At 36.7% G+C, this 17,287-nt stretch overlaps 2 protein-coding genes across 3 annotated transcripts; both read right to left on the bottom strand.

Annotated features, from left to right (window-relative positions):
• Nucleotides 1–6,093: 6,093 nt before the first annotated feature.
• LOC147502522 (WD repeat protein) lies at nucleotides 6,094–8,076 on the bottom strand. Its single transcript, XM_086607304.1, has 2 exons — nucleotides 7,672–8,076; nucleotides 6,094–6,562 (listed from the first exon to the last, which is right to left on the bottom strand). The coding sequence occupies exons 1-2, from the start codon at nucleotides 8,029–8,031 to the stop codon at nucleotides 6,347–6,349; spliced, it is 576 nt and encodes a 191-aa protein (XP_086463430.1). The 5' UTR covers nucleotides 8,032–8,076; the 3' UTR covers nucleotides 6,094–6,346.
• Nucleotides 8,077–10,892: 2,816 nt separating this feature from the next.
• On the bottom strand, nucleotides 10,893–17,287 carry LOC147502521 (ERAD-associated E3 ubiquitin-protein ligase HRD1B-like). 2 transcript variants are annotated; one of them, XM_086607303.1, is made up of 8 exons: nucleotides 17,123–17,281; nucleotides 16,626–16,685; nucleotides 15,858–16,034; nucleotides 14,461–14,610; nucleotides 14,136–14,344; nucleotides 12,346–12,496; nucleotides 11,377–11,647; nucleotides 10,893–11,237 (listed from the first exon to the last, which is right to left on the bottom strand). In XM_086607303.1, exons 1-8 carry the CDS (start codon nucleotides 17,137–17,139, stop codon nucleotides 11,076–11,078), a joined length of 1,197 nt encoding a protein of 398 aa, XP_086463429.1. In that variant the 5' UTR covers nucleotides 17,140–17,281; the 3' UTR covers nucleotides 10,893–11,075. The 2 variants fall into 2 exon arrangements, with proteins under 2 accessions (XP_086463429.1, XP_086463427.1); XM_086607301.1 differs by having other exon boundaries at nucleotides 16,626–17,287.

Here is a 17,287-nt window from a genome sequence, read left to right as displayed (position 1 = left end):
GTTTTTGATAGATTGTTATAAGTACATCCTTATCCAAATCTTTCCATGCTCTACTTGTACTATTTGTATCACCACTCTCTATTTTCATCTTCTTCTTCCCGTTTCTCGTCTGTTTAGTAGTTTCCATAAAAACAAAACTGCCAAAGTAAGGCGCTTAGGTGCTCTATTATGCAAACTGAGCTACACATCAGTTGTTCAATCTTCAAACCGGTCTTTCAAGATCGATAGGTAGCATGGTTTCAATGGATTCTAATTGTGTGAAATAAAAACAGTGGGGGATAATTGAAAAAGGGGGGGGGGGGTTCTAAATTATTAATAAAAGGGGAGCTGGTTATAATTTCAGTGAGGGAGGTACTTCTCAATTAGATAAATAGAGAGATTAAAATTTGCCTGTTCGATGGTGAGAGTTAGTTCCGAAAACCCGGCTATCATATAGTATAGAGATATATGTCAAGAGCACTATTCCTATTCGGGCACGTTATATTCTTGGTGGGCTTCTGGACTTCTAATACTTAATGGAGTTATTTACAACTATAGTAACATGGATCCAATCCGTTTGGGCATGCGACTTCGGCGTCGGTAAGGTTCAAGTTTGGGCTTTCCAAAGAGTTTGGGCTTTCCAAAATCATACACACGCGCTAGGTTTAGCAGAGAATTGAAGCGGCGAAAAGCCCATGGTTCGGTTTTATTGACTAAAAGAGCCCACTCTACAATAGTTCATTTGGCTTATGTGTGCCAACACTTCTCCACCTATTCAATTTTTTTTTTTAGAAATAAACTAGGATTAGGCAGATCCCCACCTGTATTAATCAAGAAAAACGAGCATACATAGTTCTTCCTTTAGCATCCTCTTCTACTAACATACATAGTTCCTTATTTATAGGAGGCCCAATAAAAGATAAAAACTCAATAGGGCCTAATCCCAAACCTGCTAAATAGTCAGTTGGTTTATTGGATTCCCTATGGCTCTGTTTGGCCATATGAAACTCTGTAGTACTCAACCATGTTTAGCTTAGGGTATGAAAAACTAGTGGCGGATACACCAACAATTATTAGTCTAGACATTGCTTGGTCCCTTGATTGTCAGTAACTTAATTAATTTTTTCAACTCTCCAAATGTAATGAAAATCCAATCAAAATTTCCAAAAAAAAAACACATAAATCAACCAAAATAAAATCTGAATCAGTAACTTCAAAATGAAAACCAAAAGTCCATACAACATAACTTGATGGAAAGATTAAAGCACTATCCATAAGTCCAACAAAAAAAAAATGATAATTCAAAAATTAACTACACTAGATATTGAGAAGAAATTATTAGTTTGTTCTTTTTGTTTTTTAAAGAGGAGAGTGGAAAAAAAAAATAGCGAGCATAGAAATTGTGAAGTTGGTTCTTCTTTAAATGCTCAAATTCTACAGCTTTTATGAAGTGGAAATGGTGGATTATGCTTGTGTTTTTTGTCTTTTCCAAACGAGATAAAATTCTAGAGAGAAAATGGTGGGGGTTGAAACCTAGAAGAGAAGAATTGGCAAATATTTTGTGGGGTCGGTTGATATCGGAAAGAGGAAGGTGGAGAAGAAGAAGATTGTTTAATTTCTTATTTTCGGGGAGAAAGCCCTCGATCTTATTTTCTCTCAAAACCCTCTTACTTTCTAAAACGGGTAATGAATATCGTAATCTTAGCTTTTCCGAGAGATAACGTTATACAAGTTGTTGGGGGAAATCTGTTCTCGTTGGTCATAAGTTGTGGCCCATATTCTGAAAACGGACCAGACCAAACAACTAAACATGCACCTTATCAAGGGTCTTATTCAGTATACAAGTTCCCCAATCCATGCTGCCAAACATGGCCTATATACATGGTTAAAGGAACATAAAACAAATAGAGTACTGAGTTGTTGAATATGTGTAACTAAGTCCAAACAATACCAAGGAGGTGCAGCAATTTTGGTGATAGCTTGAACGGCCATCAACGAATCTGATTCTACTTCCACTATGTGGATATCCATATCTGCACATTTGCTCAAGCCAATCTCGATTGCCTTCAACTCCTGGAAAATCACCGACTGCTTACCACCTAACCCCGTGAAAGCCAATAGGACCTTCCCGTTTCTATCTCGTATCAACCCTCCATGACCTGTGTCAGGACCATGCATGCTTCCATCAGTATTCAGCTTTGCTCTTGGTTCGGGGGGAGGTATCCAGTTGCACCATTTAGTGACTAGTGCTTTGAAAGTTACCTGAATGCCCAAAGCTAAACACAAGGACCGTGTCTCAGCAATATCAATCAAGGAGGTTACTTGAACTTGAATATAAGGCTTCAATTGTATTTTGATTCGAACAAGAATGGATGCAGCAGGCTGGGCTCTATTGGAAAATCTTCAGGCATTTCTTTCTTTCCAGATTGCATTCATTGCAGCACATATATATACTTTATAGATCTCCCCCACATGTTTCCTCTCTTTACAGATTCTCAAGATGGAGGACCATTCCCTATTTGAACTCCTTGAATCAATTGCAATACCAATGAAACTTTTAATACCTGTTATGATGTCAGTAGAGAAAGGACACTCGAAGAATAGGTAGTTGGAATACTCTCAGCTTTGATTACAACAGCAGGATGAGTGACTAAGGATCTTCTTATAGACCAGCCTGTCTTGAGTTGACAAACTATTAGAAAACAGTTGCCAACAAGTGAACGAATGTCGTGGAATTACCAGTTTTCCCCACACAAAACGTTGCCATCTCACCTTCAGTCCTTGTCAACTCAATGCAACATACGCACTATTGGACGTAAATTGACCACTATGATGTGGTTTCCATATCACTCTGTCCACTGGAAGATGGTCATTAATGATAGTATTCAAGATGTCTTCCTTAAGCTCCGCACATTGCAGATTATGGATGACATTACTCCATGCACCATTGTTTAAGAGCTAATTCACAGTAGCATCCAAAGGAAAATGGAGCTCAAAAACTACCTGTTAGTGGAGGAGCAAAGGACTGTTAGTTCTTACACCACAAATCATGCCATAGAAGAGTATATATTCTCACCATTGGCTATAGAGTACTCATTGTGCTCTTTTGCATCAGTTTTGCTTTTGAGTATACTCCTCCACGACCACGCATAGTCATAGGGAATATTCATGGTCCAGAAGAATTTTTTCTTGATATGATTCTGCCATATCCATTCAACCCACACTCTCGATCATCCTTTGCGGTGACTTTAAAGAGGCGAGACCGCAATATGCACTCTTATTCCAAACCTTCATATTCATAATACCCAACCCTCCTTTCTCTTTTGATTTACAAATAGTATGTATACTTGCTTGGTGGAGACTTCTTTTGGAATCAGTCCCACTCCAAAGAAAGTTAGCACAGATTTTTTCCACTTGTTCTAAGACAGTGATAGGGAGAATAAATGTTCTGGACCAATAGATGTGGAATTGGCTAAGAACAAAAGAAATCAACTGTAATCTACTAGCATGAGACAAAAACCTAGATTTCCAATTTATAATATGGCCAATGATTCTCTCTCTCATGAGGGGTTGGCATTCTCTAATGCCTAAACAGGGAGAATAAAGTTCCCCTTCTTCTCTTTTTTTTTCTAACTCTACACCACTTATCAACTTTTCACATCTGCTTTGCCGGGGTGTTTGTTCATCCACTTTTTTCTCGAATCCCCGAACTACTACCCCCCACCTAACAACACTTTTCAATCCCCTCTACGGACTGATGCCGAGGTGTTTGTTCCCCTTCCTCTATTTTTCTCTCAGCCTTTATCTTACTACTTCCCCCACCTAACAACACTTTTCAATCCCCCACGGACTGACCGAACTACTACCCCCACCTAACAACTTCTTAGCACCCGTGTAGAAAGTTTTCACTATATTCTTCACATTTTTTGTTTGAGGCATTGCTACAGAAGGAGGGGGGGGGGGGGGACAAGTATTAGTACATATAACAAAAGTTGAATCAAAACTAAATGCCACACTATTCAAAATTCAAACTCAACCCTTAAATGGAGTTAATAATAAACATTCAATTAACGGCTTTAACGCCAATGGGAAACCACAAGAAAAACTTCCACATTGTTAAAGTACCTAACATTTACATATATAGGCTATTAGATTTTTTTTTTTTTTACACAAAACTAACAAATAATTCCTTTTAACGTAATCTGAGAAGAAAATTGACACTAAAAATTTTGTGTTTCGATTGCTAAAGTGTGACTATAAGTACATACCCACTAATACCAAAGCAAACTTTCTTAATTATTCAATTTTTAATTAACAAACACCTCTAAAAACATCCACTAAATTAGGATGGTCTGAAATTTCCATAGCAATGCTCTTTCACACATATTTCAAACTAGTGTAGCATTGCAAGTTTAGGGTCCCGTTAAATTAAAAACATCACTCTCACTTCGTTTAAATTAAAGCTCCCCCGCCTATCACTTAACAAGTTTAAGTGTTATTTCTATCATAGTCCAAATTCAAAGACACATTGACACGCGATAATATATGGGAGTGGACTAGTGGAGTAGTGAGTAACTAGGAGCTAAGGTAACACCACCACCCAAGACACATTGACACATTGACACCACTTATACTTTAAATAAAAGGAAAGAACAATTGACTCTGCGTGAGGGTCATGGACGGCAGGATTCAAACCTGCGCGGGCAAAGGCTACATGACTTCTAGTTATGATCGATAAACCACTCATAGTTAGTGAAAGCCACTTTCATAAAGATTTATTCATTAGCTATATGTATTTTACTAACTTCAGTCGGAATCAACCGGTGTTGGTGCCTTTCATCGACTCATTAGACATCAACGTTTAAAGTATGAGCAAAGTGCAAACTAATATACACTTCATAGGTACAAAGATAAGTGTCCAATTAAGGCCAATTATCTGGATTTATCCTCTACAAAAAGCAACTTTTTACTTTGGATTTTTTAAAACCCAAAAAATAAATTCTAGAGTGATTAGAACAAAAACCCCAAAAATACCTTAGCTTTTCCGCTAAAGAACTGTTTCAGCGAATTTTTCGGTTGCAACAAAGCCTTAACTTTTACCTATTACATCGTTGTGCATTTGTTATGAACTTTCTGTGACAGTAACTTCAGAGAACTTACTTACCCTACTTACCAATATGTGATACCTTTGCTATGAATTTTATGTGACAGTAGCTTTAGAGAACCTACTCACCAATATTTGATACCTGTTGCAAAACTTGTTCCCATGGTTTTGTTTCTGATTCACTTACTAACACTAAATTTTGAATCCGGTAGTACCTGAGGATTCTGGAACCCATTAGAGGTTTAATATTGTAATGTTCAATTAAACCATTAAATCCGATAATTTTCAATTATGGTGTTACTTTGTATTTTTAGTTTTTTTCATCTTAGAAAATACAGACAATGTCTCCATAGGGACCTTAAGTCCAGATCCCAACCATAAAAAATAAAAACAGAGTAGCATCTTCAAATCAAATTCTTGTGTTTGCAGTTGCCTCCATAAATTGTTTTATTGTGCACTGTGATGATGTGGACCAATTAGAGACAAATTCAGAAACCTTTCTTTTTCCGCTAATCACACATCATACTGAAATGAGGAGCAGCAACACACTTATATTGTTATACACCGAAAAGGTCCCATATCTGGACTCCGAATAGCCTACGTAACAAGCTCATGGATGAAATATTTAGAAACCAATAGTGCAATTTACATGCAGCAATGAACGTCCGAATCCCAAAGAGCGGACTTCACTTCAATATAATTCAAAGGCCAACTCGTAAATCGCTTCTCTACAATCAATACTTCTTTATTATTTACACTTCTGCTGAAGAGTGCATGGCTAAGTTTCCGTGTTTTCACATAGTTGGGCAATCATTCTCTTCCACAATTTGATTTTTGCTCATTTCTATTACAGCCCTGCCTTGGAAATCGATTAATTTCCAGGTGGGATATATGATATCTAAATCATTATCAAGTGAAACAAAAAGTTACAGGCCAACCTGCCCAAATCTGCAATAGTTAGTTCAGCACACAGCAGAAACAAAAAACGCAACTCTAGGTAGCGGAAATGGTGAAGCAAAAATGGCATCCATATTCACAATTTATTGAATTAACATGCACATATGTCTTTTGTACGATATACAAATGGGAAGGGAAAAAAAAATTGGTCATCTCTATTCATTTCCAGTAAGAGTGGCCGAGTACATTCAAGCGAGATCGTAATGGGTGAAATTGAAGAGCCATATCAATCCATGAACCAAATTGCATAGCAATAACGATGAAATTCAGTTACTTGTGCATTACAACATACAAAAAGAACTCCTTTCACCAACCAAACTTTTTCAAGAAATCCCTTGTTCTCTTCCTTAAACGGATAAAAACTATCACAACCAAAGCAAGAATCCATGGAGGAAAGTTCATACCACCTGGGAGCTGTAAACTTTTCACCCAATCAGGAGTTTCCTTCAAAGCCAAGGCTATCAAAATAGTTATAACGACAATTCCAACCACGATCTTTGTTATAGGATTGACCAAAGAATCCTACAAGTTAGAGAAGATATATGAGAATGAAAGAAACCAACTGTTAATTAGAATATCAAAACTCTAGATTGCCAAACAATAACTTTAACTAAACAAAGGAAAACTCTGTATTGACTGTCAACTAATGGCTAACATTGAACATTGTACCTCTATCCTCTCGACATTTATCTCTACCTCATTACTATTATTTGTTCAACATAAAAGCAGCTTCCTGCAATCTTTTACAATGGACCAAATGTAAAATCTTCTGACATGCTGCCGAGTCTTAAAGAACCTAAAGCTATTGAAAGACTCGTGCACCCAGAACACAGCAATTAGTCATGCATAGTATGTTTGTCAACTATCTTCCAAGACAAAAACAAAGTGGCTATGACTTAAGTAACTTTTACTATTTAAGTCTGTTAAGTGGCTTCTGTTGAACATGATTAGTTGATTACACTATGCAATGAAAAAACCGGTGTACAAAAACTGAGGGCAAGAAACATATTTTACTCATTACAGATAGAGAAGTAAGACTAACTTAAGGTGTAAACTACCAATACTACATTAGCAATGTTGATAATTGAAATTAATCAATTCTTCAGTTCTAAAAAGCTACTATTATCCACAGAGTTTTGGGAGTAATTAGCACATAAACAAACAATTTGGAAATTTCATATCGTGAGAAGAACTATTAAGATATAGGAAAATTCCTTTTTGATTTTTCACTTACTTCAAATAATTTTAATCACCTGGAATCCATCTCTACAAAAATTCCTAAGTGTTCTAAGGGCGCCAAAACCAATTCGCCCGTCACAAAGTCTGTCTAGGGAGTCTTGTCTCCCAAGCTCCCATCTACTTTTCCTCCATCCTCTTCCTCTTATCCTTCTCAAGTTTCTCATAACACCAACCCCACTTCTCCCCCTCTCCTCAATCGCTTCCCACCACTCTTCCTAACATACTAGTACATACATATCGTCTATCCTATCCAATTGAAATTAAAACGCAGTCAGTTTCTCTTCCTATTGCATTATCTTTCTCCTAATCTCTTACAACTACTTTTACACATTAACTCTTTACATTATCATTAAAACAATATAAAAACAACTAATTCAAATAAAAGAACGAACCTTGGGTTCCCCATCAACGAAAATAACAGATCCATCTTTATAAGTAATCAAAGACCGTCCATTTCTAGCATTAAATCTAATCGGAACACCTCTACCCATCTTCTGATTATAAGCAAACAAAGATTTAAACCCATATTTCTCCAATATATCAACAACTTCTAACCGATCTTGATCCCATCCACCTAAACTAGATTTAAATATCTCAATTGGTCCTTTCCCTTTATTAAACAACTGTATTTCCACTTCCGGTACTTTTGTTGTCACTGATTTTGATCTGATTGGTGGTTTAGGGTTTGGGTTTGCTGATATTTCATCGTTCTTCGTCTCGATTTCTTCTTCTACTTCGTTTTCTTTCTCCATTTTTTTTTTTTTTTTTTTTTTGCCGGCAAATGGACTTGTTTTTATATATCGAATTTTTTTGTTGGTTTGTTTATGACAGTTAGCGTGATTTGGGTCCGGTCAAATTCATTGACTTTTGACTTTGACTTAAATACAATACAATAGACCGAGCAATGATGAATTTTTCTATGTTAAAGAATAACTCTTTTGATATCTACCGTTTCAGAATTGAATTATCAGATTTATATTTGTAAAGAATAGGATTATCTAATTATTTTGTGTGAAGTGTTTTGCATACTATATAACTTTCCATGTGTGACTGAATGGGTTTAATTTGAAAATCTTCAAAAATATTGCCCACTATTTTGCTGATTTGAGAACTGGATAGTTTCATAGTTCTACTCAGACTCCCTCTATAATTCCTTTGGAATTCTATTTTCTAGGTGGCATCAAATCTTATTCTCTCTTTCCAAAATTCAAAAAGCAAATATAAATAACTTACCTAATTAAATAGCTAATACAAAAAATAGTAACAAATAAATAAATAAAAACTTACATATATTTCCACAAACAAAATCAAACAAATAAAGAGAGAATAAACATTTGGATAGCTAATTAAGTTATTAGTTGTTTATTTTTTCTATTTATGTTTTTTGATTTTTGGAAAGAAAAATATAATTTGGATGCCTCATTTGATATGGAGTCCCTGGAGAGTTATTAAGGGAATCTAAATAGATATTTTGTTTGAGAACTAAATAAATTATTTTGAATATTTATAATCTCTAATAAAAGCTCATATTGTACTATAAATACATGGATTTAGATGGTGTTGTAGCATGTAAGAAAGAGTTGAAAGAAAAGAAAATGGGGTTTTTAGGATTTGCTTTGCTATCACTTGGTATTCTTCTTTTCAAGTCATTTCTTGTATTTTCTCATCCTCATGTTGAGTTTCCCCTAACTCCGATTGGAATTGAGCTAGAGAGAGAGGTTCCAACCAGCCCAAATCCTGATGAGCCTCCTGCAACTCTGAATACATTTGAACCAGAGAGAGAGGTCCCCACTGGCCCAAATCCCGATGAGCCTCCACCAGCTCCAAATACATTTGAGTCGCAGAGTGAGGTCACTACTGGGGCAAATCTTGATGAGCCTCCACCAACTCCAAATGCATTTGAGCCAGATAAAGGGGTTCCCACTGGGGCTGAATCTTGATGAGCCTCATGCGACTCCAAATGCATTTGAGCTACAGAGAGAGGTTCCCACCGGCCCGAGTCCTAATGAGCCTCCTGCAAGTCCAAATGTATTTGAGCCCCATCGAAAGGTCCCACATGGCCTATACCCAATTGTGTCTCCTGCAACCCCAGGGGCATTCAAAGCACAAGATTTTGAGCCCCATCGAAAAGTTCCAGATGGGCCAGACCCAATTGTGTCTCCTCCAAGCCCATGGGCATTCAAAGCACAAGATTTTGAGCCCTATCGAAAGGTCCCAGATGGCCCAGACCCAATTGTATCTCCTCCAAGCCCATGGGCATTCAAAACACAAGATTTTGAGCCCCATCGAAAAGTCCCAGATGGCCCAGACCCAATTGTATCTCCGCCAAGCCCATGGACATTCAAAGCACAAGATTTTGAGCCCCATCGAAAGGTCCCAGATGGCCCAGACCCAATTGTATCTCCTCCAAGCCCCTGGGCATTCAAAGCACAAGATTTTGAACCCTATCGAAAGGTCCCAGATGGCCCCGACCCAATTGTATCTCCTCCAAGCCCATGGGCATTCAAAGCCCATCGAATGGTCCCAGATGGCCCAGACCCAATGACATCTCATCCAAGCTCAGGAGCATTCAACGGCAAAAGGTCTCGATAAGCATCCCCCAACTCCATTTGAATTTGAAGTGAATTTGGAGAAGTATACTTCTTCATTTTATTTACAACCAATTCATTTTACATTTATATGTAGTGGAGTAATGAAATATAAGCTTGGTTAAGGGCAAGCAACGTAATGCAACGAATAACATAGTTCTGTTTATTCTACCTATTTAAAGTTTTTCTCTCGTATATATTCCTTATCCAGTATGGAAGGTGAACCAAAAGAATGTGCCCAGTGAGCAAAGTCCGGCAGACCGGCACACGCATACATCTTAGTGTAGAGCTCGTATAGCAACCCCATTGGAAATGCTTTTTGTGGTTTGGGGTGCTATACTGTCTTTAGCAGTCCATATAGCCCCCTCCCCCATTTGACTAGCTCTCACCTAAAGATTTTACCAACTCTGCCAGTTGGTGGCACCTGCAATCATTCTATAATTAGTTGTTCCTGGAACCCAATATTTAAGTTTGCAAAAGGAGAGTCCCTGAAAACAGAACGAAACATATCTGACAATTAAGACCAACAAGTTGCATAAGCTCCGATCAGAAGGCGGAAGTGTCAAGGGACCTAAGGCTAATCCCTTAATCATAGTCCTATTTCCACCTTACTTCCAAATTCAAAAGCCTACTACTCTAATCGATAATGCCAATGGTGGTCCATTATAGTGCATCTTAATCTAGCCTCTATGCTGAGGATCAAACACCTGACGTGACTACACTCTGAATCCCGAATTGTCAAGGAACATTTACTGGACCAGGATTCTTAAAAAAATAATCATTTCATTGTATCAAACTAAGAAAAGAGCCTCACAAGAAAAAGTAGTCTACATGGGCAAGGTGGTTCAGGACACCAACTCAGCATCGATGCTCTGATAAGATTATGGAAAGTTCTGAGTGAAGGACCATTCGTTAATAAGCGCTGTTCCATGAGTCGGTTTACAATAAATTGTGTTGGCATCATAACATCCGACATCTCAAAAAAGTGAAGCATTTCCAAACACACATATAAAGACATATCAGACTTGAAGAAATTATACCTATACATTTACACATTGCCATTACAATGGATTGAAATTTGGTAATGCTACATCGCCGGAAAAACTGTTGTTTTGTAATGGATCTAATCAATTCTTACTTGTAGTGTCAAAGAAATTGAGAGCTACAACAATTTTAAACAATATCCCATCTCAGATCAAGAAGATGCCTCAAACTTTGTTAACCTCTTCACCCTCTGCATGACGACCGCAGTCAGAAACAGATGATGACGATGAAGCAGTTGTTTTCTCCTTGTTATCTGATGTAGCACGGCTTACATTCATACTTCCACATCTTTTCTGCTGTAGAAATTGCAACTGATTTCGCAGAACCTGGCAAAACGAATGGGAAGGAGGGAGGGGAAATCAGGAAATAGTGCCTCACAGCAACAAATCAAAACCACTGATGATATAAAAAACTCAAGGAGAACTTTAACTTGGTCTACAGTCGTCTTATAGTAATCCTTTATACCTCAATCTGGCTACGAAGCAATCTTTCTTGAGCCTCCATTCTGTTTAGATCATCACCTGATCTTTCTCCATCTGCTAAATTCGTACCAGATGTCTGAAATTGGGTAGAGTGGTATGGGACTTGAGGAAAAGCAAAATTTGTTTGTCCACCCATAACTGTAAACTGTTGTTGTTGAATTTGTCCAGAGCTTGTGCTTTCTGCACTGAATTCCACATTGCCCGAGTCTGGCAAAGACTTATCCAGCGGAGGAAGAAAAGCATAACCCTGGGACCTATAAATAAGATAGAAACTATGTCAGTACGTGTCATCCTTTATATGCTCAATCATGCTTGGTTTTTGAAGCTGGAGTATACCAAAGACTAGTCATCCAGTTCCATTATAATTCTTGGCTTTAACAACCCAGTAAAAGGAAACCATCTGGTTCGATCATCTAATCGCAGACATTTGCACCCGACCAAAATCTTGATATCACCACTAATGATTTAACATTTTCAAGCTGATATGAAGGACCTCTATATTGCCTTTTAAATTGATACAACAGGCTATTTAGGAAGAAGAAAACCTTTTTCAAACTATAAAACAAACTATTTCTATTGCCAAAATATGTTGATAGGTTTTACTGGATCAGACATGAAATTTTAATAAGATGAAGAAGGATATTACGAGGAATATGAAAGGTATTAGATTTAACGATCTTATATTCTTATGTCGAGATGGGAAGAGTCATGTTGTAATTTACCCTGAGGTCATGTGCTTGTTGGATGGGGTGTTGTGTGATCCCCCTCTTTCATAACTTTTTTCTGATAACATTTTATTGCTTGACCATCCAAAAGAAAATTAATGCAAATAAGAAAAGAAAATATGATTACTCAAATCATGAACTAAAAAATTAGTAACAACAATGAGTACAACAAAGTGTGCTCTCAAGTATTAAGCCAAGCATTCCCTATCATCAAGCAATGCACGTACCAAGTGAATGTATCTGCAGATGGATAAACATAAGATTTCTCATATATTGAGGCAGCAGCTGCTGCAGCTTGAATTCTAGCTTGATGCTGACTCAAAATATCATTTGCTGCACCATTTGCTGCACTTTGAGTTGATGTACTAGCACCAGCTCCTGTCCCCAACAAAAAGGAAAACATCTTAGCTATTTTTTATACACAAAAAAAAATCAATTTCTATTCCTTCTACATAAAAACCACCCTATAAACCAGATCTTAACAACTTTGTTTACATATCAAGCTTGTCCAAGTGATATTCCTTCTATACAAAAAAAACACCCTATAAATCATAGTCCCAATAATACAATAAGGATGATGCAACCATCAAGGGATAAATACTGAGGAAAGCAAGACAATGTTGTTTTAAGATAGCAAAAAGGGGGAAATCTGGTCATTCCTAAAATTGCATGTTTTTTTTTTCCTATATGGATTATGGACTGCATAAACTGTAATGTTTTTCGATATCTAGCACATGAATTTCCATATAAATTATGTCAACTATTGCAACTCATGAATGCCACAGCTTACCAGGAACTGGTACACATCCTTGAAGGATTCCCTAAAATCTTTTAAGTATTATCGAACCCAATAGGGGGTGGGTCTTTTTCTATTTGATACTGTTATTAATGTTTTTCTTCTTTTATGCACCACTTCAATGGAAAGATTTTTGGGCAAGAGGAGAGAAACAAACCCCTCATCACTATCACTATCAATAATTTTTTGGGCAGGAGGCCTTATTTTCTGTTTTTGGGTGAGTGTTCCCCCTTTTACTTGTGCAGTCCTTTTAGCAGCTTTGCTTTCATAATGGCCACTGAAAGTGACAAGAGAAGATTAGCTTCTTTTGACAAGCTTATAAATCTGCATTCTGCTCATATTTCGTTAATAAATGAGTTGTTAAACACTTATCCTAAAAACCATTTAAGAAAGGAAAAACTAGAGTAAGAGAGAAAACATCCCAACCAAGACTGGTATCTTATGTATGAGACTATGAGCAAGGACCAAAATATCGAATTCGGTGAATATCTCGATGTACCCAAAACCCGAGATATATCGGATATATCGGAAATATTGGAGATATCCATTTTTTTGTTGACCAGTCAAAATTTTGTTTTGTATGTCGATATATCGGAAATATCGTCGATTATATCGGAAATATAGTCAATATATTAATAAAAATCAGTCAAAATCAACAATTTATATTGGATATATCGTATATATCGATTGATATATATCGTTATATCATAAATTGCAATATATGTCGGAAAAAAATAGATTCAATATTCAGTTGAGATATATCGGATATTTCCATCTCGGTGTACCCAAAAAACGAGATATCCATCTCGGCGATATTTTGGGCCTTATGTATGAGTACTTAAGTTCACAGGGATGTGCCGATGTCTACTCCTTGAGTGGAAATTGTTATCATAATTTATCTTCTCAAACCCTTGTTTAGTGTCCAAACCTTAATTTCATGCAACTTATAAGAATTCCTCAGTCTGAAACACAGAATCGAAACTCTGCTTGATCAGTCTGAAACACAGAATCGAAACTCTGCTTGACAGCAGTAAGAATTAAGATAATATTGTACATACTAAGAAGCTAACACAACATTTCCATCTGAGAACTATTTAATGTCGGCATAGTCAAACATTTCGACTATATCCAAGAAGAAAAGAAAGTGCTAGATAATTTACTAAAACAATCAAGGAGACAAATATTAGAGAATAAAAAATGACCTGTCATTTAGACACTTACCTTGTGGGTGAGCTTCAAACCGAACTCCGTGTTGGCCCACAGCTGCAGCAGTCCCATTTTCAGATGGAACAACAAGTGCTCTACATGTGGGACAAGTGTGTTGCCTCTCTAACCATGACCGAAGGCAATGCACGTGAAAAAAGTGTCCACAAATGAGTTTTTTGGCTGTAACCATCTCCTCACGACAAATAATGCAGGTTGCGTCACTTCTATACAATATACAACATTAATTTACAAGGTTAATCAGAGAAAATATTTAATGAGTAAACACACACAGACACACAGGTGTACACATATACAGAGAGAGAGAGAGAGAGAGACTCACGCATTAAGCTCTTCAGGCGTTGCATCTGGGAAGCGATCATTCATATTGGAAGTGATTTTCCGGTACCGAATATAATCAGCAACACGGACCTTGAAGTTACGGAATGTCTCATAAAGCTCTCGAATCAAGTGTAGTGGCACACCATAGTTCCTAACACCAATCAATTAACAACACCATATCCAATGAGTGTGCTACTATAAAAAGATCATAAGGCCTGAACATATAGAAAACAACATCTGAAAAGCTCAAAGGTTCCCCATATGCAATTTGATGATAACATCCAATTCGTAGTATGCAATGGAGAGAAAAGCTCAACAGTACCAAAAAAAAACTTAAAATTAATGATACAAGCATAGTTATCAAAATCGTACGATACACGATACAATATCATATCGATATCGTATCGAAAGCAAATCGATATGTATCACACTAGTGTATCGAAAGTTTTATGTATCGCATGATACAGGGAGCGAATCATACGATATGATACATTCCATATCGAGCGATACGCTTCAAACAAATGAAATATTAAAAAAATATTATCCGAAAACGAGTTTTAAGATTTATTTAGCTTTTTCTTCTCCTTTCTAAGACTTAGAAAGCCATCTAAGGTTTTAGGATATGATAAACAACAATTGTAATGCAAAAGCAACAACTAACTTACTCATCTAACAGCTAGCTTATCCCTTTGTCTAATACTAATTTGGGCCTAGTGGTTGAAAATGATGACATTTTGTACCATACACTGGTAGTATTGTGTGTGATAAAACTATTTTTCTACAAAACTTACATACACGTGCACAAACACATATAAAACTATAACCATGAGGCTTCACTCTTCAATCCTTAATACTATATATATATATATATATATAGATATAACCTTGACACCCCTAAATAACTTCTCTAATTGACTTCTCAACATGGATATTATCGGCTAGGGGCTGATTTTTGGTGGATGTGATCTCCTCAACATGGATGTTATCTCCACAAAAAATCAGCTCAGTTGAATATGTCTAGCCTTGTCAAAATTTGTGAATGAGTTTGCAAGGCTATACATATCGAAATGAGCTGATTTTTGGTAGATGTGATCTATATAGTAGAAATATCTTACCTACCAAAAATCAGCTCCTCACTCATTGTGTAGGTATGTTTTTGGGTAGGGAAGTCATTTAGGGGTGTCAAGGTAGCCTGACCGTATATATGTAATTAATTTTAAAAATACCGTATCTTACGATACATGATATGATATGCAAAAAATGAAAAACAATATATGATACAATATACAATTTGACAACTAGGGATGCAAGAACATATACACATTTGGGCTAAGTAAGTGTGTGAGAAAAGCATGTATACCTCTAACTTTGCCACAAAATAGGTATATCGTCACTTACATGAAAATTACGAGAAAGAAGCAGATGTACAGAGACAAGTGAACCAAATCGCGGATAAGTTCCAAGTAAAAGGTGTAGACTGCCTTCCTCTCCCATTGACCTTCCATAAGCATGTCTTTAACATAGAAAACATACTTCACAAAGGTAGATATCGTTGTTGTCGCTAGAATTGTGTATCTGCAGCACAAAGTTAAGCATCAACGTAAGTCACAGTGACACGGATACATGTGTCGGTGTCTGACACGGTGACTTATATGAGTAGGACATGGGGGACACAGAAAAAAAAACTATTACTACTCTTTACTCTTTAGTTACACCACTAAATCATGAAGTTGGGCTGGAGACTTTACAGAGTGCCTCCTAATTAACTATATCATGAAGTTGAAACCATGTCAATAGATTATGTTCATAGGGTTCTAGGGTAAAGAAGAAGCACTAGTTTGAAATCGTATGCGCAACTTGTCCGAGTGTCTATGTCTCCAACAGGGACTTCTTTAACAATACGAAATGTCGATGTTACTTAAGCATCAAAGTGAAAATTTCTAACTAAATACAAAAACCAGTACTTACTGAACCAGCTTATTAAACTGGAACTATCCTTACTTTTAATACTTTCAAACATCTCTAAACACTGCACAAGTACTAAATTCCACCCTCGAAACAAATATTAAGGTATTAATCGAGAACCTATTTAAACTATTAAAATATACAAATATGGTTCCAACATGACCAATACAACAACAACTATTAAAATTAAACGAAACTTACTCAAACGCAAAGAAAAGCGATACCGAAGGTTGCCACGTTTGTATCAAGTATTTCAACGAACTGTACAAAAAGACACCATCAAGCGCAAGCAAAAAGGACATAAAAGAAATGATCCTGATGTGTGACAACATGGGAACAGATGGAGTCGTCTCAATATACTCAACCCTCTTTTGACACATCCAATGCAATGCCTTAATAAAAAAAAGTGCAGTAACCATAGCGAGAAACGAGACAGAAAAATCTTGTCGAAATATGGTTATAGCAAAAAGAATCTCCATAACTTCTCTCCATGCCTGTTCATTAAGCCTCTCAACTTCCGCTTCTCGTAGCGATCCAAGGAAGACAAGTTTAGCCAATTGCCATAAAATGCACATGATTACAAAACCCATATTTAAAAGAAGCACTAAGCTAATCTTCGAAGTTGATAAATAAACCATGGCTGGATAAAACTGGCCTCTACTGTTGAACGCATGATAAATAACAGCCAGTGCACTTACGAAACTAACCCCCGCATATGTCTGAAGCTTCATCATTTTTTGCCAAACAGCTTCTATAACAACATCAAATCATTAATTATTAGCCCCAATCTAGATCAATATTGAAAACATATATTGGCCCCCATAACAATTGAATTCAAGATTTGAATGGAATAATTTTTTTTT

Source organism: Coptis chinensis, chromosome 4 (assembly GCF_015680905.1).
Source record: "Coptis chinensis isolate HL-2020 chromosome 4, ASM1568090v1, whole genome shotgun sequence".
Classification (NCBI taxonomy): Eukaryota; Viridiplantae; Streptophyta; class Magnoliopsida; order Ranunculales; family Ranunculaceae; genus Coptis; species Coptis chinensis.
This window is presented reverse-complemented; position numbering and strand designations above follow the sequence as displayed.